Source organism: Myotis davidii, unplaced genomic scaffold, assembly GCF_000327345.1.
Source record: "Myotis davidii unplaced genomic scaffold, ASM32734v1 scaffold309, whole genome shotgun sequence".
NCBI classification, from domain to species: Eukaryota; Metazoa; Chordata; class Mammalia; order Chiroptera; family Vespertilionidae; genus Myotis; species Myotis davidii.
The window spans coordinates 4319673-4344049 of NW_006383013.1; the positions used below are offsets into that span (position 1 = coordinate 4319673).

The 24377-nt window shown below is 42.2% G+C and overlaps 1 protein-coding gene across 18 annotated transcripts in view; it reads left to right on the forward strand.

The window, feature by feature from the left end:
- NRXN3 (neurexin 3) overlaps positions 1–24377 on the forward strand; it is a 1555579-nt gene that overhangs the window by 476265 nt on the left and 1054937 nt on the right. For all 18 annotated transcript variants that reach the window (XR_001512329.1, XR_001512328.1, XR_001512327.1 and 15 more), the window contains 2 exons: positions 4306–4744; positions 9062–9445. Coding sequence is in view for 13 of the 18 variants with exons in the window: in XM_006778842.2 (XP_006778905.1) it covers positions 4306–4744; positions 9062–9445 (823 nt within the window). In the remaining 5 variants the exon portion in view is untranslated. The remainder of the gene's footprint in view (positions 1–4305; positions 4745–9061; positions 9446–24377) is intronic.

Consider the following 24377-nt stretch of genomic DNA (forward strand, 5'->3'; position numbering starts at 1 on the left):
CTGCTTGTCCAGTCTGGGTCAGGGGCTGAGGGCTGTTTGCAGCTGGTCACACACCCTTCAGGGTAGGGGTCCCCACGGGGGTGCCTCGCCAGTCTGGGTGAGGGGCTGAGGGCTGTTTTCAGGCTGGGACTGAAGCTCCCAACTGCTCCTTTTTTTCTTTTTTTCTTTTTTTTTTATCCTGTGCCAGCTTTAGCCTGGCTCCAGCTCTGAGGCTTCCGCTTCTGAAAGCAGGTATCTGGTTTGTTTCGGTTCTACAATCGAAACTCTGTATCAACTCCAGCTCTGAGATCCCAGCTTCCTGAAAGCTGGTTTCTGGGTTTTTTTTAAGCTTCTATTTGTTACTATGTTTCTTAAACTGCAGTCTGAGAGGCCTGCAAAGCAGGCAGGGAATGTTGGAGTCCTCCGTCAATGAAGCAAACAAGCCTCATGTTCAGTTTAAGCTTCCTGGCTGCCGGCCGCCATCTTGGCTGACAGTTAATTTGCATATCACGCCTGATTAGCCAATGGGAAGGGTAGCGGTCGTACGCCAATTACCATGTCTCTCTTTTATTAGATAAGGATATATATGTATATATAATGTTAGTGCCAAAAAATAGATAAAGAGTTCACCTTCCAAGAACATTTTTGAGAAGTCTCGTTATCTTTGGCCAGTTTTTGGCCCTGATTTTCTTGACTGTCTTTCAAAAAATCTGCATTCTTGTTACCTTCTGTTCCTGTCTCCACTGTGTATCCTTCTTACAAAAGAGTCCCTCTTCATGGGACTCTGCATCCCTTTTCTTTAAAATGCCTTTTTTTTATTCCCGCCTTCTGTAGGGATACCTGAGCTCTCTTTACATTTATCTTTCAATGGAGCCAAGTCTCTATCCCATTGGGATGAGCGATTGTTATGCCTTAATAATTAACCTTTACAAGGAGCTCTCATATTCCTAGGTATTTAGCCCAATGCAGAGAAAGCCAAAGTTTGGTTATGACAGAGATATCTCACATTCTGGGGCATAATAGTGGTGGTTAGAAAGAAAAAGCTGCAAGTCATAAAACTTTTATTTTCTGGTTCTTTCAGTGGAGAGATTGCTAAGGATTCTAGTATAGTCTCCCCTTTGTACATGGTCTTTCCAGAACAGGGAAAATAGGAAATTCAGCTCTTGCACTGGGGAGTTGGACATGCATGACTTTCCACATAAGGTTAAAGATGAGCATCATGAGAGCTGCTAGTGGGACCTCAATTGGAGTGTTCATAGTGATAAAGCATATGGATTCTGGAGTCCAACTCCATGGGTACAAGTTCAGTTCTACCACTTACCAGCTGTGTGACTGTAAACTGGTTCCTTAACTATTCTCTGTGTTTCTGCAACAGTAAACTGGGGGAATGATGAGGATATTTCAAATGGGTGTTGTAAGCATCTAATGCAGTGGTTCTCAACCTGTGGGTCACGACCACCCCTTTGGCGGTTGAATGACCCTTTCACAGGGGTCGCCTAAGACCATCCTGCATATCAGATATTTACATTATGATTCATAACAGTAGCAACATTACAGCTATGAAGTAGCAACGAAAATAATTTTATGGTTGGGTCACAACATGAGGAACTGTATTTAAAGGGCCAGACGGTTGAGAACCACTGATCTAATGGCTTCAGATACTTGGCATAGTGCCTGGTAGAAGGTGCTCAGGAAATATGAATATCATTATTATTTTCAGTGTTATTGACTATGGTTAGGCCCATGGTCAAGGTCATTTAATAGGTGAGACATTTTTTATTCTTTGACATTAGTTACATATTAAAAGGCATACAGCTCTGCTTGAATCTCTCCTGGTGATAGGGGAGAGAAGGGAAACAGTTCTATAGCTGGATGTTAGGGATTAAATGATAGGTACTGGAATGACTCAACCAATTAACTTATCACTGAGATGGATTCTCAGACTATTTTCAACCTTTAACTCTTGTTATTTTACAGAAAATGGACATGATAGTACAATCTTCTCCGATCTTTATTTGGAAAGGATAAAATCAGATGAATAACAAATACAATCACCACCCATAAAATAGCTGAGATTTTTATACCATTATTTTGTGCCACTTCTAAGTGCTTTATGTGTATTAACTTATTTCATACTTATAAAGTCATTTACTCCCATGTTCCCATTTTCACAGGAGAAAACAGACTTAGATAAATTTAAAAACTTTGCCAAGATCACATAGCTTGTAAGTAGTGGATGTGGGATTTGAATGTAAATTTAAATCTGGATCTTAGAATTTGAATGAGATAATGTACAGGACATAGCACAGTGATTGGCATAATCAGTGCTCTAATGTTGGCCCCTTTACCTTCCAATATTTTTCTCTGTTTATTATATGCATGTGGACAATGCTTAGAGATCAAAGATCTAGGGTACTGATCCATCCCAGGATACTGCATCAAAATTCAGTTCTAGTAACAGCAAAATCTTTTTGAAACTCTGATTTGGAGGAATAAAATCATTCCCTGCTTTTATGTGGATTATACCAGGTTTAGAAAGTCATAATATATTTGTTTATATTTTAAGGTGTTTCATTCCCTCTCTCTATATCTTTATACTAGAGGCTTGGTGCACAAAATTCGTGCACTTCAGGAGGGGGGGGATGTCCCTCACCCTGGATTGCCAGAGAGCACAGGCCAGGCCAAGGGACCCCACTGGTGCACAATTGGGGCTGGGGAGGGATGCGGGAGTTTGGCCAGCCAGGGAGGGACAATGGGAGGGCTCTAGGGTGTTTTCAACCCATCTTGCTCAGTCCTGATCAGCCAGACTCCAGCAGCAAGCTAACCTACCGGTCGGTTATCTGCCCTGTGGTGTTCAGTGCATGTCATAGCGAGTAGTTGAGCAGGCTTAGCATATCATTAGCATATTACACTTTGGTTGAATGACCAACTGGATGACTGGACACAGCATATTAGGCTTTTATTATATAGGATGGTCACCCTGCAGAGGGAGGTGACCGGCAGTGGGGGTGGGGTGGTGGGACTGGCAAGTGGGCGGCGCCAGGCCGGACAAGGTGGGTGCCAGCGGGGGTCCCCCAATCACCTCGCTAGTCACCCCACAGATTGTCCCTGATTGCTGGGCAGGCCTGGGACCCTACCCGTGCATGAATTTTGTGCACCAGGACTCTAGTATATATCTACACTAATAAAAGCGTAGGTTGTCCTCACATGCAACATCATCACAAGATGGCTGCTACAAGATGGCCATCACAAGATGGATGCCACAAGATGGCCACATGCACAGTGGAGGCGGGGTCCAGCGTCTCTGCCACCTTTCACAGAGGAGGAAGAACCCAGCCGAGGAGGCAGGTCATGGCAGAGGAGGGAAGTTGTGGGCAATTGGGCCAGCAGGGGAGGGCAGTTGGGGGTGATCAGCCTGGCAGGAGAGGGCAGTTGTGTGCGATTTGGCTGGCAGGAGAGGGCAGTTGGGGGAGATCAGGCTGGCAGGGGAGGTCAGTTGGGGGCAACCAAGCTAGCAGGGGAGCAGTTAGGTGTCAACCTCACAATATGCAAAGAAATGCAGATCTCCTTCCCCACCATCTCTTATAATCATTTTCTTTAAGCAATACAGCTAAATGGTTAAAACAAATCAAATACAAAAGGCTATTGTGAAAAGTAAGTGTCCCTCCCACACCTGAATATTAATCTGAAAAATCCATTCCCTAGTGACAATTTTATAGTTTCTTGTGTTTTCTTTCCAAGATGTTTTATGCATTATGAGAATATATACCTATAATACTCCCCAACATACACAGTTTACACAATGATAGCATAATGCATGCTCTGATTTGTTCCTTGCTAATTTCACTTAACAATATTACTTGGAGAGCATCTACATCAAAATTGGGAGCACTACCTGATTTCTAAGGGCTGCTTAATATTCCATCATAAGGATGTGCCAGTCTATTATTGATAGTCATTTAGGTTGTTTTTGGTCTTTTACTAAGGACATGTCAGTAAATATCTTTGTATGCACGTATTTGTATCTGTACACTCAATACCTGTTGATTTCTTCTTGTAAGCTTATATTGAATAACTTTATGACAATACAAATATTGACCAGAAGCAGACAAAGGGGATAAAATGGAAATATAGCTTATTCAGGACTTGTGTATGCCCTACAGGTCTTTTCAGTGAGTTTACAAATGCTGTGTCTCATATTTCTTCTGTTTCAGACGATTGTGTCATTCAGTCTCTTCGTGGGCCTCTTTCCTGGGTGCCCAGGGAGTGATGGTGGGTTACTGTTTGCAAGATTGATTCATATGGCACTTGTTTGGCTTTTAACAGGTTGTTTATAAGAATAATGACATCCGTCTGGAGCTGTCTCGCCTGGCCCGGATTGGGGATACCAAAATGAAAATCTATGGGGAAGTTGTATTCAAATGTGAGAATGTGGCCACACTGGACCCCATCAACTTCGAGACCCCAGAGGCTTATATAAGTTTGCCTAAATGGAACACCAAACGCATGGGTTCCATCTCCTTTGACTTCCGTACCACCGAGCCAAATGGCCTGATCCTCTTCACTCATGGCAAGCCCCAAGAGAGGAAGGATGTTCGGAGCCAGAAGAACACCAAGGTGGACTTCTTTGCCGTGGAACTCCTTGATGGCAATCTGTATCTGCTGCTGGACATGGGCTCTGGCACCATTAAAGTGAAAGCCACTCAGAAGAAGGCCAATGATGGGGAATGGTACCATGTAGACATTCAGCGAGATGGCAGATCAGGTAGGAAGAGTTGGGGTATGTTATTGAGACCTGAGGATAGCTCTGGTTTCTTAGTTTATTTTCTGACTTTATATTTTTTATTGTAATTTTTGCACTTGCATGCTTGTAGATTCTTTTGCTGCTCTCTTTAATAGTTATTGTAAGATTATGCTTTGGAACAAGACACCTGCCTCTTCAAAGGCTCGCATTTTCCTCTCATCTCCCCTGTCACTTATTGTACAATCATCTTAGTGATACTGTCAAGACCCTGAAGCTAAGAATGGGTTTTCAAGGAGCATTTCCACAGCTACCAAAGCAGCTGTCATGTCATTGGTGTGGTGTGATGGTTCTCCTATCTCTTCTTCGCCTTTTTCTCATCACCATGGAAACCAATTGTGACATCACAGGTGCTGCATTACATGATAACTCTGTAGGGTAAGCTTCACTGTGTAAAGGTTTATGCAACAATCCACCCCCAACAATTGACAAAAGTCATGTTTCAGGGAAAAATTATGACAAGAAAAGAAAAGGCAAATCGATTTTTCCTGAAGTCATGTTCAATTTAAAGCCTTCCTTTGGTGTAAAAGTCTATATTTCACTTTTGCTCAGACCTCACTAACTCTCCCTTCCTCTTCATAACCTTTTACATTTGGTTTAAATGGCTTTGTTTGTTTCTGCAGCCGCAGATCAAACAAGCTAGCCCGAGGCAGTACATGGCCACTCTGGAATAGTAACAGAAAGAGAGAGGAGAAAAAAAAACAACCCCCCCCCAAGACCCCAAACAAAAAACAATACAAACAGAGAGTCTGGAGTTTTTGAATGTCGAACAGCCTGTACAACTTTCTATGAACCATGTGGCAATGTGGGTCATATTCTTTGCCATCAGAAGGGGCATTTTGCCTGGAGTGCTAATTAGTGCATTTGAATTTCACACTTATTTCCTGATTTTCTATTTAGGTGGTATTATATTTGAGAAGGGTCTTGGCTATGTTTGCCATAGTTTTTAAGTATTCACTCCAGACATGTCATTTGGACATTGTCTTTCTAGGTGCATTTGGCTAACAAAAGAAAGTAATAGATCCCCGCTAAAAGGCTGTAAGCCAGGAATGGCTGAGCTTTGAGGATATGGCTTTTTGGCATAATTTCAGAGCTAGAGAGTGATGGTATTGAGCAATGCTGCCCCATAGGAGGAGCTGGATGGGTTCTGTGGGTAAGGCAGACGGGTGGCAGATTGCAGCTCTAGATGGTTTATTGCCCAGTAGGATGCTTTATTGATTGTCTGAAATCTGATCAGAACCAGGAGGCATCAAATTAAATGTGCTTTTTAACAGAAAAATACGCAAAAATTAATTTATTTGGAGGCTGAATTTTTCTCTCTTTCTCTCTCTCAGTTTATCCTTAAACTGTCAGCAGGGGCAGAGCCAGAAAGCTGTCCCAGAATTATAAAGGAGATACTCCTGTTGGTTTTTAAAACCATGCATTTTGGGTCTCTGGAGTTGGGTCAGGGTTGATGGGTTTCATGATTGACTAACTCAGACCCTGAAAATTCTTAAAGGTTACCTGTCTGTGTCACAGGCAGAACACATAAAATTGCCATATGTCTATTTCTGTTTATTCCAAACACTAACTACTTTTTAAAGTATAGTATTTTGTTTTGTTAGAAACACCAGTGGGCCCATCTCTTTCAAATAGGTTTGAATTACAGAAGCCTTGAATTTCATACCTGGGAGCTATAGCATTGGCCAGTACCCATAGGCCAATAGGTATTTTGAAATACCTATAAAAGTCACCAAATCCTATAAAAATTTACTGGGTTGAAAAATAATTGTCCTGTAAAAGCAATGTAACATAAAACTTTAATATGACCTATTCAACTTCATTTCTTTATGGGGATATTTTCTACTATGTTGTTCTTAGTTATAAACCTATACTGAAATGAATAGTTGTAAAAACATTAGTGTATCTAAGTGTGGTGCCTCCTTCCTGCTCATCCTGAAGAATAACATGACTGAGAGGTGATCTACAAAACTTTTATTTCACTTAGTGTAATACCCTCTAGATCCATGTCCATTCATGTTGTCTCAAATGGCAAGATTTTATTCTTTTTCACGGCCAAGTAATATTCCATTATGTATATGTATCAGACCTCTTAATCCAATCATCTACTGATGGGCATGTAGCTTGCTTCCATATCTTGGCTATTGTAAATAATGAAGGGATTAAGAAGTACAAGTTGGTAGACACAAAAATAGTCATGGGGATGTAAAGCACAGCATAGAAAATATAGTCAATGATATTGTAATACCTACATATGGTGCCAGGTGGGTATTAAGCTTATTGAGAAATCACTTCATAAATTATATAAATGTCTAACCACTATGCTGTACACCTGAAATTAATATAAAATTATATTTAATATAAGCTGTAATTGACAAATAAATAAAATACATTAGAAATAAAAACTTTTATGATCACTCCCCCATTGGGCAGCAGATTCCTAAAACTTGAGAAATGCCTTTAAAACAGCTGTGGTTACACTCAGAGAATAGGTTTGCCTCAGGGTGTCTTTAAAGCTCCCACATTTAAATTTGTTCTGGTTCTTGTCTTGTTTGGCAGTAGATGTTCCTGCCTACTAGCTGGTAATCAGAGTAGCTCTGTAGAGGGCAAAGAAGGTAGATTGTACAAGAGAGAAGAAAGAGACATAAACTTCAGCTTCCTCATTTGTGAGATAGTAACTCCTAGCTCACACAAATTTTTTTAAGGGTCAAGTCCAGGAAAGCACATAAAGTAATTAAAATGGTGACCAGGGTATTAGCATTGTGATACAGGTATTTGATTTTTTTTTTTTTAAAGCTTAGAAACCAAATTTTTCTCTAGGAGAAAACTTCTAGGGGAGAGTAGGGGAAGCAGAGGCCCTTTATGCTCTTTCTACTCTTTTACCCCTGTGCTGGCTTTGTAATATAGAGTGTCTTTTACATTCTTGATCTCATCTTATCTCCTCAGCCCTCAGGCTAGCCCCTTCATAGCTGAGGGAATTGAGATTCAGACAGAAGCAAAAAGGGCTAGCTGATGGATGGCATGATCCAGTTAACTTGGTACCAGTGAAGCACTTTAAGAATACTAGATACTTTTTTAAGTGTATGACATGATGTTTAGATATCACTTTGATTTCCTTAATTTTACACTCTAGGATACTGAGCTTAAGGTCATTTCCCCATTGAGCATTAGAGTTCCTGTTCCCAAGTTCCCAGGTCAGGCTCTAGATTTGCATCTTCTGTAATCTCAGGCACCCAGTCTCTCCCTGACCTCACCTCTTATTCTCTCCCTATTGCCTTCTCCACTCTAGCCACACCCCTGCCTATCCCAGAGCCTTTGTACATGCCACTTCTTCTGCCAGGTGTGTTCTTCGTCCTCAACATTTGTGTTCAGCTCACCTGGCATATTCTTAGAGAGACTGTCACAGAACCCATTTTACTCTCTTCTTAGCACCTGCCATTAGCTAATTTCTCTTGTTTGTTTTTGGTGACTTGTCTATTTTCTGTCCCCCTGCCCTGAAGCATCAGCTCCATGAGAGCAAGGACATGCTTTGGCAAGCTCATCTCTATGCATAGCACTGTACCAGAAACAGAAGAGGTGTTCAATATATATTTGTTAAATGAATAAATAAACACGTTCCAGTTAAAATTTATCAAAGACAATATCCAAAATATTCACTGGCAGGCCTGGTAGCTAATGCCAGTGTAAAGGGTATCTGTGCATGGAGGGTTCCATCCTTCTGGGTGTGCTGAGCCAGTTTCCTTACTCCCTCACTCTGTCCCAGGCACAGAGTAAGAGCTGTTAATATATTTGAGCTCATTTAATCATTACACCCACCTGTGCAGTGGGGACAATTATGCCTGCATTTTATAGATGAGGAAATTAAGGCCCAGGAAGGATAAGAAGTGTCTTTAAGGTTACAGTTAATTGTACATGGTAGAGCGGGATTGCAACACAGATGGGAAATGTGCTGCTTCCAATCATACAGTATGTAATGTCTCAGCTAGGACTTTTAGGTAGAAAAAAAGGCATCATCCTAGATACTAGGCCATTGGGATTGTCCTGGTGCCTCCTATGGGCCAGGGTGTCTTACCTGGCAGAGATTGAAACTCCATTACCTACATTGTGATTTCTACTACCTTGTAGCATTTGGTTCCCTTGCTTGCATTGCTCACTCCTGGTCAGGCAACACTAGTCTCAGGACTCACCTACTGGGCTCCTTTCATTTGGTTCATCGACTGGCAGCCTCACCTATGATGCCAAGGAGCTGGGAGCTCACTGTCTTCTCTCCTCCCATCCCAGGTACCATATCAGTGAACAGCAGGCGCACGCCTTTCACCGCCAGTGGGGAGAGCGAGATCCTGGACCTGGAGGGGGACATGTACCTGGGAGGGCTGCCAGAGAACCGCGCTGGCCTCATCCTCCCCACTGAGCTCTGGACCGCCATGCTCAACTACGGCTATGTGGGCTGCATCCGTGACCTGTTCATTGATGGGCGCAGCAAGAACATCCGGCAGCTGGCGGAGATGCAGAACGCCGCAGGCGTCAAGTCCTCCTGTTCACGTATGAGCGCTAAGCAGTGTGACAGCTACCCCTGTAAGAACAATGCTGTGTGCAAGGACGGCTGGAACCGCTTCATCTGCGACTGTACAGGCACTGGCTACTGGGGAAGAACCTGCGAAAGGGGTGAGTTGGCCACTGCGGCAGGCATGCTGGGTCTTGGTGGGTGGAACTACTATAGGTGTGCCTGTGGAGAGACCTATGCTTTCTTTGCTACCATAGGTGGTACCTTTGGACCTACCTGTGCTTTCTTCTAGAGGAGTTTTCTCAGATTCACTGCTGTCCAGGTGGCTCCCTTTCTAGTTCTGGATGCTTGGATTTTTTTTGACTAAGATTGGGTTGCAGAAAGGGAAAGTTAAGGATAAGCATGATCATGATCATGATATCATTTTTGATTAGCAGAGATCTTTTATTTAGAGAGGGTGAATCCTTGTCTTCTGGGATTCTGGATGGACTAACCAATGTGTTTTATTTATTCATTGAACTCATGCTTTTTGGAGCTCTCTGCATGCTAGCTCTTGGACTAGGCTTTAGAAATATACTATTGAACAAAACAGACCCACCCCTGTTCTCAAGGAGCTTGTTTCATAGTTGAATATTTAGCCACTAAATAAATAATTTTAAACATGGCGAGTTTAATAAGAGACAGGGTGACACATTCATTAAGAACATGAACTCTAGGGCCAGGTGAGAAATATGGCCCTCGTGGAGTGATGTGAACCTTATCAAGATAATCAATCTCTTTGAGACTTGATTTCCTCATCTGTAAAATGGGAATAATCAGATACCTCTTTCACAAGTTATTGGAAATGATGAAGTGAGTCCTGCACTATGATAAGGTCCTGCACTATGGAAAGCAGTTAATAAATGTCAGTGAATGTTGCAGTTATAATTATTGTCATTCAGCATCATTTAAAGGAAAGTAGAGAGAAGTATGGTATGCCTTTACAAGTGGACCTGACAAGCTCTAGGGGTTCATAGAAAGCTTCTGTAAAGAAGAAATATACAAGTTGAGACTTTAAATATGAAAGGAATAAGCTTGGCAAAGAGGTGGGAGGAAGGTGTGTGTCCTAGACAGGAAGGACATGCCAAGGGACAGAGATAAGAGGCCGTGGAACAGTTGAGGATCTGGACAAAGTCTAGATGGACTGGATGGTGGAGTGATATGGGGGGAAGGTTAGGAGAGTTGCTGAATAATTGGAGAGCAAACAGTGGGGACTGACAGATTAGAACAGCCCGGAATAGTGAGAGGAACCCTTTCTCATGCACCACTTTTGCATCTTATGTTTGTATTGAATTTACAGTTTGGGTAGAAGGCAGAGATAAAGGCAAGCCAAGAGCCAACATCAAGACAGGAATATTCCAGTCTCTAAGCCATATCCATATTGCAGCTTGGTTTATTGTTTTATATGCCGAGCACACAGAATCAAGTTGATTGTTCATGGGTTGATAGCCTCTGTTCTATATGGAAAGATAATCTACACAGTTGTCAAGTGTTTGTAAAGGGTGTAGTTCTAGGACTTTATGGATACTGCTTCTGTTATAGGTAATTTCTGCCCTCAAAAAGCTTATCATCTATTTAGCTGAGGAGCTGAGACATCAATACAAAAAGCAGTAATAAAATGATACAGGCAGTGACCTAGATGCTACTGGTGGACCAGATTAGGAGGACATGGAAATTAAAAAAAATATTTTCTTGAGGAGGAACCTGCAGGATCTTATCCTTAAAGACTAGTACCAGTGGCCAGAATTGTCCATTATCGTAAGTCTGGTTATGAGGCAATATCCTGGAACAGGAATTAGATGACCAAAGATGTTTTCAAGGAGTGTCTTTTTGTGTGAGTACAACTGTATTACTAGTTAAGGTGTACTTCAAGAGAACTGCAAATCTTCCATACAGTTGTACCCCAAACAGGATGTAGGTGTAGGACATTGGCATGAAGGAGAGTGAGCCCTCTTGGAGCTTTTGGAATTTAAATTCAAATTCAAAGTGCAACAATCAGAACATGAGTCAAGATAAGGAGGCAGCAACTTGGAATAGAAGTGGACCACATGGTGCTGGTCAGTGTGTCAAGCTCCGGGACTCTTTCTAAATCTCTTTGTAGGGTATACTACCCTTGGTCTGATTTGGAGAGATAGAAAGGTCATTTGGCCTTTGAGATGCATGAGACAGTTTTGGTGAAAGCCAGGGTATTGCAGATCTTCCATAGACTATGAAGGTAGTATAAGAACTACAAGGTCACCTTGGACATATTACTTCCTTCTCTTGGGCTTCTTCCCAACTCAAGGGCTTTGTGATTGTTGGCGATATGCCACAGTGACTGTAGGTATCTGTGAAAGGTATCTCTGAGTTCACCTATTTCAAGGGCAGATCAATGGGTCATGGCCAAGTTTTCCAAGGACAGTGAAAGTCACTGTGCCTTTTACATTGTCACTTTTGAGTAGTCATTAAAAGGCAGCTGACTGGAGATATATGAGGGACAATTATTCCTGGTACAGTGCAGCCAAGAATCATCCATTTTGGCCAAATGAGAAGGAACCTAGCAAATTGAAGACATTTGATCTATACATCGCTCAAATTCCAGACGGTTCATCTGATTGTTTTGTTCCTCCACTAATTGTTTTTTGGCTCTGTATTGTTCCTGACACCATGTTCAGAATGAATCAGTGGAGTGTAAAAATGATAGGACTCCATTCTGCTAGCAAAGAAAATAGAGCCTTCCAATGACATTGTTTTTCTTTATTGAAACTGATTCCTCAGGGGAGATGCTTTTGAGTATCTTTTATTTATTTTTCATACTCAACTGACATGAAATCCTAGTACTTTCCAGAAATTCTATTTGATACAGGAGTTACAAATAAACTGACAGCCCCTGATTTTGATCAAGGGGTTTGTAACCCTTCCTGGGAAACAAAGGGAGATGTGGGGGAAGTCTAACATGTGCTGGGTGTTATGCTACATGTCTGTAGGGGAACAGTAGGGAACACATGTGGGAGAGGCCATGTCTATATGGGGGAGTGATGGTCAGAAAAATGGGCCCAGTTTTTTTTCCCTTGTTTCCTATGTTTAATAGAATTATAGTCTCTCTATACCTGTCACCCTCAGTATTCACTACAGGCACTTCTGAAGTTAAGATTATTTATACAGGAGCATGACCCCCTTTGGATCAAGGAATGCTGCTCCATCCACCATAATACCATCAACCTGATCACTCACTTTACCATTTTATTTTTAATCTTTTTCTAGAAGCATTAATAATAATCCTAGAATTCATCATTTGTGATAAATATGATGAGTCTAGGATAGTTGCTAAGACAGTGTGTTCCACCTAGCCCAAATGATGCCCCATACTTGGAATTCATAGAGGGGTCAGTCTCTTGTTATTGCTGGTCCAACAGCAGGAACAGTAGTGTTTGAAGAAGTACTTGTTTATATAAAATAGGTAAGATACTGAAAACTGGTATTTAGAGAAGCAGAATTGGAGATGGCCTAGTTCAGGTCAAAATAGCCCAACAACTCAAAGTGAGCAAGCAGTTCAGTCTAAGAGATGACTCCAAGATCAAAGTTGTCAGCCCACAACAAAGGAATAAAGCGAGAGAACTAGGAAATATATATGTTAGACTGAGGTTAATTTGTATGAGTATTTTTCTCTTAGAGTAAAAATGGATGACTCTTACTTGTGTCCTCAGAAGAGTGCTCTACTGCCTGTGAAAATTAGAAACTCTAAATCTTGACATATAACAATTATCTTGATGTCATATTTAGATTTTTCAGCATGATCTGATACTATTCTAAGAAGATGTAGATATATCTACCCATTCCGGTTGTTCAGCTGTAGCTATTTTGGTTTGTTATTCATAGTGAAGTGGGAAATGTCTCCATGACCTAAAAAGCAAAAGCCTGTTTTAGCTACTGAATACCAATCAGTTTGGTTGAAATGCTGTCATCTGCTGGATGACCACCTGCCATCCTGTGGAGCCCTGTTGTACAGAGGAAGCATTCTAGCTTGTCTATGTGAAGGATATAAGATAAATTTACCTGTGATAACATAGGCATCTTCTCCTTGCCAGTGTAGCCAAATTGTTTTGTTCCCTTGATGGGAGCCAAATGTCCATAGGCAAGGCTATGGATTTGATTTATTTGTGGACCATTGAGCTTCAATTTGAGCTGCAGATTCTATCCTTTTTTCTGGATGACTTTTTCTGAATGCCATCATTTATTTAGCAAGAAAGAAAAAAAGACCCAGCACAAGTTCATCTCTATGGCAAGGAAAATAATCCACAGTACAGCACTGAGAGTCAAGATTGCCTAGTGCTTAGTGCCATGGATTTTAGAGTCAGATGGAGCTTGATTGCTGTGTTGGTACTGTCACTTACTAGCTAGATGATTTACAACTACTTTCTCTCTTAATTCTATGTCTCAGTATCCTTATCTGTAAAATGGGGACACTAATACTTACTAGGTAAGGTTTTCTTGGTTGCAAGTTACAGAATGGACTATAGCTAACAGAGTCAAGTAGGAGGATTTGCTTCATGATTACCAAGAAAGGTGCCAATCAACTGAAGATCTCACTAAGTATATCTTACAAAGGAAGAAGAACCATTCTGGGGACTCCAAGGCACTGCAATTGAAATGATTAATCTCTCCTGACCTCTAGGTTCTGGAATTTTCCATTCAGAGTTTATATTTTCTGGAAAGAGAAACTACTTGGCCTAATTTGGTTCACCAGTCAGCTCTGTCTGTGTAGGCAGTTACCTAGAATAGATATAAAGGACCACCGATGTGTGCCTTTATATATACAAACACAAAGCATGCTCTGTCATCCTTAAATGGGTAAACTCGGGGTACCCTCACCCATATGGCCATGTCCTATTACAGATGTCCAACCATGTGCAACTACTTCTATCTGATAAAAGAAAGTATTTCCAGGGATCATGGGAATGCAATGTCTTTAAGAATATTAATTTGTAGAGCCAAGAAAATGTGATGAAGAGGTAAATCTACTCTTCTCACTGGTCTCCAGGATTCCATTCATCTGACATAAATACAAGCTGAAAACCAAGAATGAAAGATATTTTGAGTTCTCTCTGATGACTCTTGTTCTAACAGAATAAGAGTGAAGGCAGCAGCTGCTCCCTTTTCCAGCTCAGGAACTTCTCTTTCAGCCAACCCCTCTAATGGCTGCTATGTACCCCAGAGCCACAGCAGCACATTCTTTTTGGGAAGGAAGGGTGAGAAACCACCTTCAGATGAAACACCATTTACAGGTGAGGCTGGAGTGTGTCATTTGGATGCCACATGGAAATCATGACATTAGCCCTAACTGGTTTGGCTCAATAGATAGAGCGTCAGCCTGTGGACTGAAGGGTCCCAGGTTCAATTCTAGTCAAGGGCATGTACCTTGGTTGTGGGCTCAATCCCCAGTAAGGGGTGTGCAGGAGGCAACTGATCGATATTTCTCTCTCATCGATGTTTCTAACTCTCTATCCCTCTCCCTTCCTCTATGTAAAAAAAATCAATAAAATATATTTAAAAAAGAAAAAGAAGTCATGATGTTAGTAAATACCATTCATATTATTTGTATCTAATCCTTGTATTAGTAGGTAAGAAATTAGAAGGCCTAAGAACTTAACATGACTTTAACTTGGAGTAGTTGTAGAGTGGTTAAAATTCATGATTTCTGGTTCCTAATCCATTGCACTTTCTATCACATTGGAGATATATATAATCTTTGTTTCCCCACAGTCTCTAGAACTGTGCTATATACATACTATATGGTTATTAAATGTTGTAAGGCCCCAGTTCTCTGTACTGTGTCTCTTTGTGGTCTGTACATGCTCCTCAGTCTGTACAGTGCAGCACTGAGAGTCAAGATCACCTAGTGGTTAGTGCCCCTTTGTACCCTCATCCATTGCCAAGATGTCAAAGGTCATCTGTATGTCAGTGACTCCCAAGTCAGTATTTTTATCCTGGAACTCTCTCTGGAATCCCAGATATTTATATCCAGTTGTCTATTTGACAACTGCATTTGGATATCTGATAGGTATCTTAATCACAACATTGAGAAAAAGAAATTTGAGGCCCTCATTCCTGCCTTAGACATTTTTTTTTTTTACTTTTAGTTTTCCCATCTCACTAAATAGTATTATCATTGTCCTTGGGGTTTTCCTTGAATTTTCTTTCATCTCATTCTGTCTGCCTCAGCAAGTTCCTGTTGATGCTTCATCTAAATCCATCCTAAGTCTGTCCACTTCTTTCCCTTTTCACCACCATCATCCTAGGTCAGTCAATGCTAATTTCTTCTTTGGACCCCTGGATAGGATGTCATATGATTATGAAAATCTCAAGTTCATTTTGTACCTTACTTAGAGTACTAAAGTTAGATTATTAAAGTGTCTACATAACACATTTCTACTTAAGTAGCTTTAGTTTCAATGGCCTTTGGTCCCCTAAATTATAGGAAATGGAACATATAGGAAAGGAAGCTCTGATGCATCTTCAGAATTAAGTAAAATATTCACATAGCAATTCCATAAGTAGGTATCTAGCTAGTCTCTATACCAGGCTTGGTGAGCTAAGTTGTGAGGATACAAATTTGTAGAATACATGGTTTCAGTTCCCTTATGGACTCAGTCTAGTGGAGGGGATGGAGAAGTGATCTTCAAATTGAAATGCAGTCTACCAAGGGCAGTGATTCAAGAAATAATTATAGGAAAGAAAAAGATAAAGCAAAATATGTCCAACATGATATACACTTTATAAGTAATTCTAGATCCACTGGAGCCTGCTCAGACTGACTCCGTGATGTGCAAACACAAAAAAAAAACCTTGGTATCCAAGGTCAAATGTAATAATCCTGTTTGCTTTCACTGATTCCAGTGCCATTGAGGATCTGCCCCATTCCCCAGGGATGTCCAAGCCCTTTATTTAGATATGTGTCCTTGAGATTCTACTTGGATCCTCTGGTGTCTCTGTTATGCAAAAATAAAATGAGGCAATTGGGTTTCATGCTCTCTTAGGGCCTTTCCAGTTCTAAACTCTGTGATCCTCAAATGTCATCTGCTTGGCAATATCTTCTCTCATCCTGCGACAAGAGGTAAAGGTGAGTGAGGGGAGGACAGGAATGTGAGTCCTTGTTCCTTAAAGTCTGCAGAACTGTCTGGGTTAGTAGGCTGGGTTTAGTTATATCAGCAATACATTGAATTTGTCACCTATCTGACTCCTTCATCTAAGAAGATGAATACCTCAGTGTTCTGGGAATACTTCAGACCCATGAACTATAAGTTTTAATTGATGGATTAATGAATATAACCTTGGATTTCTTAAGAGCATTAAAAGGCTGTCTCCTTTTCTGTCCATTGTGTACCCCTTTTAGATGGGAAATGACATGTACCAGAGAAAGGGACTTTTCAAGAAATACACAATTCATTATCATCAACCAATGTATCTTCATTTTTTTCTGATCATTTAATACCTAACTTATACACACATACCTCTGGTGAGGACCATATCAGTGATCAGATGCAGACTTTTATTGTTTTCTCTCCCTCTTTTCCAAGTTTTTCTTTTCCCAGACCCAGGATTTTATGATCCCAGGGAATTGTCACATAGTCCATGAACCCTTCATACGTGTCATTCCACTAGGTCAGTGTCTGAGGTACCCAAGAACACACAGCTGCTCCCATCCCTCCAAAGAATAGATTCAGGGAAGGAGATTCTATTATTCTGGAGTCATAAAGCTCAGGGGTCTCAGAAGGATAGACTGGGGGCTTTGGATATGTTTGAAAACTCTCCATCTTTGCCTGTGTTCAGCCAGAGAGAGAGAGGGCCAGCACTTTGGGGTGGCGCATGACAGCTGCTTGGGACTGCGTCACACCTGCTGTTGGCTGTGGTTCTGTCAAATGCAGGGACACAGCAGCCATTTATATTGCTGCTCTGTACCTTTATTACTGCCTTTGCTAAAAGCTGTTTGAATGCCAACAGACATTTGCCCTTTATGGATGCAATAGATTGAGATGGTGCTAAATTATGAAAAACAAATGCTTCAAAACTCAACACCAGGGGATTGTCATAGCCTGTTCTAGCATATCTGGTGCCTTGTGTCTTTTCACAGATAAATAAATTCTTCCTTGCTCCAGTATGAATTATTGAGAGAAATTATGTGCCTACTCTGTGTATACACTAGCCAATTAACCCTCACATCCATTCTACAGGCTTCATTTTATTATTCTTATTTTCTAGATGGAGAAATTAAGAGCCAAATTCATTCATTCCAAGCACCTAATGAGCACTGTGTTCCAGGGGCTGCATTGAGCCTCGGGATGCCAAAATGTTGATTGTGCCACTCCTCATAAACATGTCAATAAATTCTGATATCTGAGACAGGTGGGACACAAGTGCAGGTAGAATTATCATGGACAGCATCACAGATTGGGTGACACTAGAACTGAGGCTTGGTGGAGTTGCAGGAATCTCCAGGTAGACTGGGTAGGTAAAAGTATTCCAGAAAGAAGGAACAGAGATGCAGAGGTGACTTAGATAAACAGGAAGTTTTCCTGAGATGGAATCTAAGACTTGGGGATTGAGGAGAAGGAACTTGAGGGGGCATTTTAGAAGGTGTGGCTAGAGGAGTGGAAGGAACAGCTGTGAAGCAAGTGGTTTGCTCTCCCAAGTTTAGATCTTATCTTGTAGGAGGCATGGGATTTTTCTCAATGGGACCACAAGGTTGGAGCACTCTGATGGAGGATGGGTGGGATGTGGGAGACAGTAGACCAACAGATCAGTATGTATTAGTTCAGTTTGCATTGTATTATTTCAGGAATAAGAAATAAGAGCTCCAACTGAGGTAGAGAGAATGGAGGTCACATTTTGGGGTGCATATAATAGATATTAGGGGCAATGTTGATCGGATTTACTAGCCAACTGTACCCAACTAAAGAATGGCCAAGACTAGATTAGAACAGGGGTTTGGCCATAGAATCCTAGTGTTTCTTCCCTCTCTACTACTCAGCCATCTCAAATCAGTTGGAAATTCTTGGGAGGTAACAAGAGGCTATAGCTAGGCATCACCTGCAGATGCGGGTCCCATTCTGAACATATGTGACTTACCCTTTCTCTGCCTCAATTTACGTATTTACCACTGAGAATGTCAACAGTGGCTGCTTAATTGGTTTGCTGGGTCCCTCTGTCATTGTGTATAATATGCATGGATAATAAGTCAACATGCCCCTTCTTGAATATAAAATTTTATAATTCAAGAATGAAAAGTTCTATGGCTAGTGTTTTTATTCTGTGTTTTTCTTGGGTTGTAAAAGTGACCTAGATAGGATTTTTGTGTTTAAATGTGTGATGTTGGAAGGAAGGTTGTGGCAGAAGGGAACATACCAAAGCATGCTTTTGTCCACACTTCAAATGTTTTGTATAAGGAAGCAAGACATGACTGGTGTAATCCCAGATTTTGAAGAATTATGTTAATATTAGAAGCCCATTGCACGAAGATTTGTGCAATAGGCCTTCCTTCCCCTGGCTGCTGGCACTGGTTTTCCTCCTGCACCCAGGACCCAGGCTTTTGGTTTGACCACAGTGGAGAAGCCAAGCCTCTTCAGTCATCAGTCATCAGTCTTCAGTCTTCAGTCTTCACGCTGGCCAGAGCCTTCAGTCTTCGCTCCACACCTGTGTATGGAAATTAACCTCCATCTTTGTTGGGTTAATTTGCATAGTCACTCTGATTGGCTGGTGGGCGTAGCAGAGTGACACCAATTTGCATGTTTCTCTTATATCCATGTAGATGGTCTGTGATTATCTTGACCAGGATTTGCATATCCAGCCTTGGGCAAAAGTAGGTTTACAGTTTTATATATGGAAATAAGTCCTATCTAATAAAGAGGGGATATGCACATTGACCATAACTGTGTGACAAAGATGGTGGGGCCCACAGCCAGTAAGGAGTGAATATGCAAATTGAGGGTCACTCTGAGACAAAGATGGTGGCAGCCAGGCCAGGATGCTTGCATCATTGCCATGGCGATGAGGCAGGCGTCCCACACTGCCCCGCCTGTGGAGGGCCTGTGGGCAGCACGTAGGCACGGAGGCATGAAATGGCTCAGGCAGGGCAGGATGCCTGGCTTCATTGCCAAGGCAACAAAGGCAGGCATCCCCCACTCCCGGCTGCTCTGGGCCGGTGGTCAGCATGCGCAGACGCAGAGTGGCCAGTGGGCAGTACACTCCAGTCCAGTGGGCTGTGCGCGCAGGCATGGAGCAGCCAGTGGACAGTGCGCTCTGGGCCGGTGGGCAGCGCACATGAAGAGCCTCTGGGCAGGGGAGGCGGGCCGGTGGAGGGTGGCGGTGGCAGCCATGAGCGCGACAAGTGGAGCCTGAAGTAGCTGAAGTAGTGCCTGCAGGCCATCAGTGCCGAGGAGTGGCTGTGCAAGCCCTGCCTTCTGGCCCAAAAGGTGGGTGATCACAGGGACAGCCACCGTGGCGGGCCAAATTGACATCCTCCTGGCCGCACCAGGGTGGGTTGTGGATCTGTGCAGCTGCAGGCCTCCGGTGCGCACATCCTTTCCTTCCCCCCCGGCATGCAAATATCCCTCAGCATGCTGTTACCCATGTGCGCCTGCAACAGCCCCGGACCATGGCATGTGCAAGTTCCCCTCTGCCCCTCTGCCACACTTCCATCAATCCCAACATGCCTACATCCCCCACACAATGTGCACACATCCCCTCCAGCATGCTCACGTCCTCATCTCCAAGTGTCTGGGTGTTCTGGGTGCTGAGGGTGGGCGCCTGTGAGATGACAGTGAGAGGGCGGAGTGGTGATGACCTGTTCCCGTGGAGGCCAGTGCAGTTATGAGATCACCTCCATGGGGCTAATGCAGGTGCTGAGGTGGGAGCAGGTGCAGACAGACACACCTGGTGGGTGCGAGTGGCCCTCGCTGAGGTGCCTTCAGTCGGTGTTAAAGATTGGGAACCCAAGGAGGTGAGGAGTTCCATCCCCTCAGTGAAATGAGATAGTCAGGGTGACTACAGAGGAGGAATGTGCACTTTGGGTGCTGGCACCCATGAGTGAATGCTGTTCTGACTGAGCCTCCCTTGCTTGGGCCCTAGTGCACTCCTGCTGGGCAGCGGGTGACAGGACATGTTTTTCCGAGTTAATGAGAGAAAACATTGATTCTCCCACTGCCCACGAAGGTGGAAAGTGGAGTGGGGTTGGTTCCTTTCACAGCTGACTAGAGATATACAAGGTGTCCCCCCCCCAAATTTATAGACACTTTGAATACCTAATTCCAATGGTTTAATCATGACAAGAAGAAACAACAAGGGAGCTGTCATCTATTAAAAGTGCAGGCACAAACAGGTAGTCGGAAATTCCCTGAGGGATCCCGGATTGGAGAGGGTGCAGGCCGGACTGAGGGGTCCCCCTCCCCACCATGCACGAATTTTGTACACCAGGCCTCTAGTAATTAATAAATAATAATACAAGAATAAACTCTGTGTTTCATGTACTCACAACTGTAGTTGATTGAAAAAATTATAGTTTCTCTTTCTCTTGTAAAAGTGGCTATATTTGAGATTAAGTTAAAATATTTCTTTTATTTTTTAGAGATAGGAAAGTCATATTTTTAAATTTTCTATATTCTGGTCTCTTTAGAATTTTGTAGTGATGACACCCAATATTGAGGATTTTGCTCCTGAGTGCACATTGATTGCATATCGAGCGCATGTGCACGGTTTCCCTCTAGTTTTCAAGATGTTTTTCTACTCTATTTTATCCTGGGTTTTGTTTTAATTCAATTGGGGCTTATTAAGAGGAAGAAACAGCAGACATGTAGCTAACATGAATAAAAGACTCAAAACCTAAAGCTGGATTAACTCGATGAAAACAGAGACTAAAGGGTTGTAAAATTATATTGCCAGAGGATTAGATATTATCTAGCATAAACATCCTCAATCCCCAATTTTAGATGAGGAAACTGAGGCCTCCGCATAGAAAACGAGTTACCCAAAGACTATAACGTTCTTAGTGCCTCATTTTGGTTCCCCTATGGTTAGATTTTTATAGAAATATATACAAGCAGTATCTATGTATATTTTGTAAAAATATATCTTTATGTACCTATCAACTACTAAGGAGTAGAGTAATGTCATTTTAGCAAAGGCATTTGGTCAACCTTTGGTAATTTTTTTAATTTTTTAATTTTTATTGTTGACACGATTACATATGTCCCCCATTTTCTCCCCCCTTTGCCCACTTCCACCCAGCCCTCTCCCCCCTCCTTCTAACCATCACTACAATGTTGTCTGTATCCATGGTCTATGCATACATGTTCTTTGACTAATCTCTTCATCTTCTTTGATTTTGATAAATTTTATTTGAAATGTTGTCAATTGATTTAGGGAGAAGAAATATGAACTGGAAATTGTGCATTGAAGAACTCTTTAATATAAAACATTTAAAGTGTGGAGAATGAATTCTTAAGTACACACTTGTCAAATAAATATATAATACCAATGTTATTTTCTTTGGTTTTAAATGTAAGGGCATGCTCATCATATGTTAGGTACTTACATAAATTGTTCCATTATTTTCTTCTGTAATATCTTTTTGCTTGCTTGTGTGGTTCAAATATATTCTTTAAACTCTTAAAAAAAAGACATAAAGAGAAAAGACATGGATACATTTCTCTTTTCTCTTTCATCACCCATCCAGTCTTACCCCAGGAACAACAAATAAATCCAGCCCAGCAGAGAGGACTTGGAAGTGAAAAGAGCATCTGACACCTAGGGCTGGAAACTCTGGGTATAAATGGTGCTTGAAAGGCCCCCTTCTGTGGGTGATTGGATGGTTATTTCCCTGGCGAGGAGATGCAATCTTTCTTGGAGAAGATCATTTCATGCTTCTTAGCATGTTTAACCTTTACAGTAAGGCATTCTCATCAAAATGACAAACCCCAACAGAGCCTTCTGAGAGATCTTTACATCAGAAACCTTATGAAATCTGTGGGATTAGCACACTTCTCTTTGTTTCCCCAGCGAGAGAAAGCCCAAAGCCCTGTTGCCTTTGAGATTTCCATCTTCTCTGCAGGTCCCTTGTCTGGAGTTTCCTGCTGTGGCCTATTGGTGTTTGGCTATTGTTTTCATATGGTCTCCCAGGGCCACATAGTAACACCAGCTCAGGCCAACACATTCTTTATCAGCAACATTGTAAAGGGAAAATAAAGCACGGATGTTTACTTCATTGTATTCTCCCCACCCCTGAAAGTCTTCCTTTCTGGGTGTGAAGATAATAGCTGTCTCTTAATGCCCCCACATGTGGTGGCAGGCTGTTGCTCAAAGGGACCTGTATCCAGAGGGTTGTCTCAGCCCCCTCCCCATAGTTTTCAGTCTGTAAAAACGAAGTTCCTTTCACTAGCAACCCATGTTCTCCATCCATGGTAAGATGGAGCCTCTGCTGTGCAAATCCATAAGGCTGAGCCATGTGGAGAGCAGAAGTGGAAGGAAAGGAAATTGATGAGTAAGAGTCCTGTTAGCTGTACAAGTGATAAAAACATTTATTGGGGGTTGGGTGGGGTGAATCTTTTATCAAAATATACAGATTCATATTTACATTTTGAAAGGACCTCTGAGGTTTTTTGTCTAATCAAACAGTAGATACATAAACACCTTTGGAAAAATACCTAAAATGTTGTATGGACTCTATGGGAACATTGACTCTCTTTTCATATGCTGTACTACATTCATTTTGCTTTGCTGTTTTAGTTGATATCAGAGAAAGAAAGGAAGAGGAAGAGAGAGAGAGAGAAACATCAATGATGAGAGAGAATAATTGATCAGTTGCTTCCTACATGCCTCCCACTGGGGATCAAGCCCACAACCTGGGCATGTGCCCTGAGCAGGACTCGAACGGTGACCTCCTGGTTGGTCAACACTCAACTACTGAGCAACACCTGTCGAGCTAAATTCATAATTTGAATCCTGGACCAGAGCTCTTTATTCTTAAGCACTGTCAGGAGGTGCTCTAGCTTTGTGCTTTTGAGGTTGTCTTCCTACCCGGTTGACTCCTGGATGCTTGTGAAACACAACTCTGAACCTTTCTGTACAAGCTCAGTGGGTCCTTGTGATTATTTTTAAAATACGTAATAGTCCCTTTATTTATTGCAAATAGGCTTGGCAATTAATTCACAGTTAGCAACTTATGGCCTGGAAAATCTCATTACCCAAAACTAACATTGTCAACACATCTGTTTGAAAAGAGATGCTTAAAGAACTGGTCTGAATATCCAGATTCTGATCATCTCCAAGAAGGGGGGATCACTGAAAGGCAACCTCAGAGGGAGTGTAGGGTGATACCAAGGTTATCAAAGCCACTGAAATTCATACCTAAGGGAGTGTACGAAGGGAATTCATAGTTATTGAGTACCTACTATGTGTTAGGTATAATTTGGTGCTTAATCTAAGATGTAGGAACTTTGCAGTTAGACAGAGCTGGATTTGAATTTGAATTCTATCACTGCTTCTTATGCAATCTTGGGCATGCTTTTTCTCCAAGCTTCAGCTTTCTGATGTATAAGACAAGACTTTGGGGGTTGTTGTGAGGCTTAAATAAGATGATTATGTAAAATTCTCAGCACAACACCAGTAAATTTTAAGTATTGAATACAGGGAGAAGTATTAATATTATTATTATTACTAGGGGCCCAGTGCATGAAATTCGTGCACTGGGTGTGTGTGGGGGTGTCCCTCAGCCCAGCCTGCCCCCTCTCACATACTGGCAGCCCTCAGGCGTTGACCCCCATCACCCTCCAATCACAGGATCGGCCCCTTGCCCAGGCCTGACGCCGCTGACAGAGGTGTGTGGCTTGGACAGGGGACCCCCATCTCCCCCCATTACTGGCTCTGACCCCCGCCCAGGCTTGATGCCTCTGGCCTAGGAATCATGCCTGGGCAGGGGACCTCCATCTCCCTCTGATCGCTTGCTCCATCCCCCGCCCAAGCCTGATGCCTCTGACCCAGGCTTCAGGCCTGGGCAAGGGGACCATCATATCCCCCCAATATCCG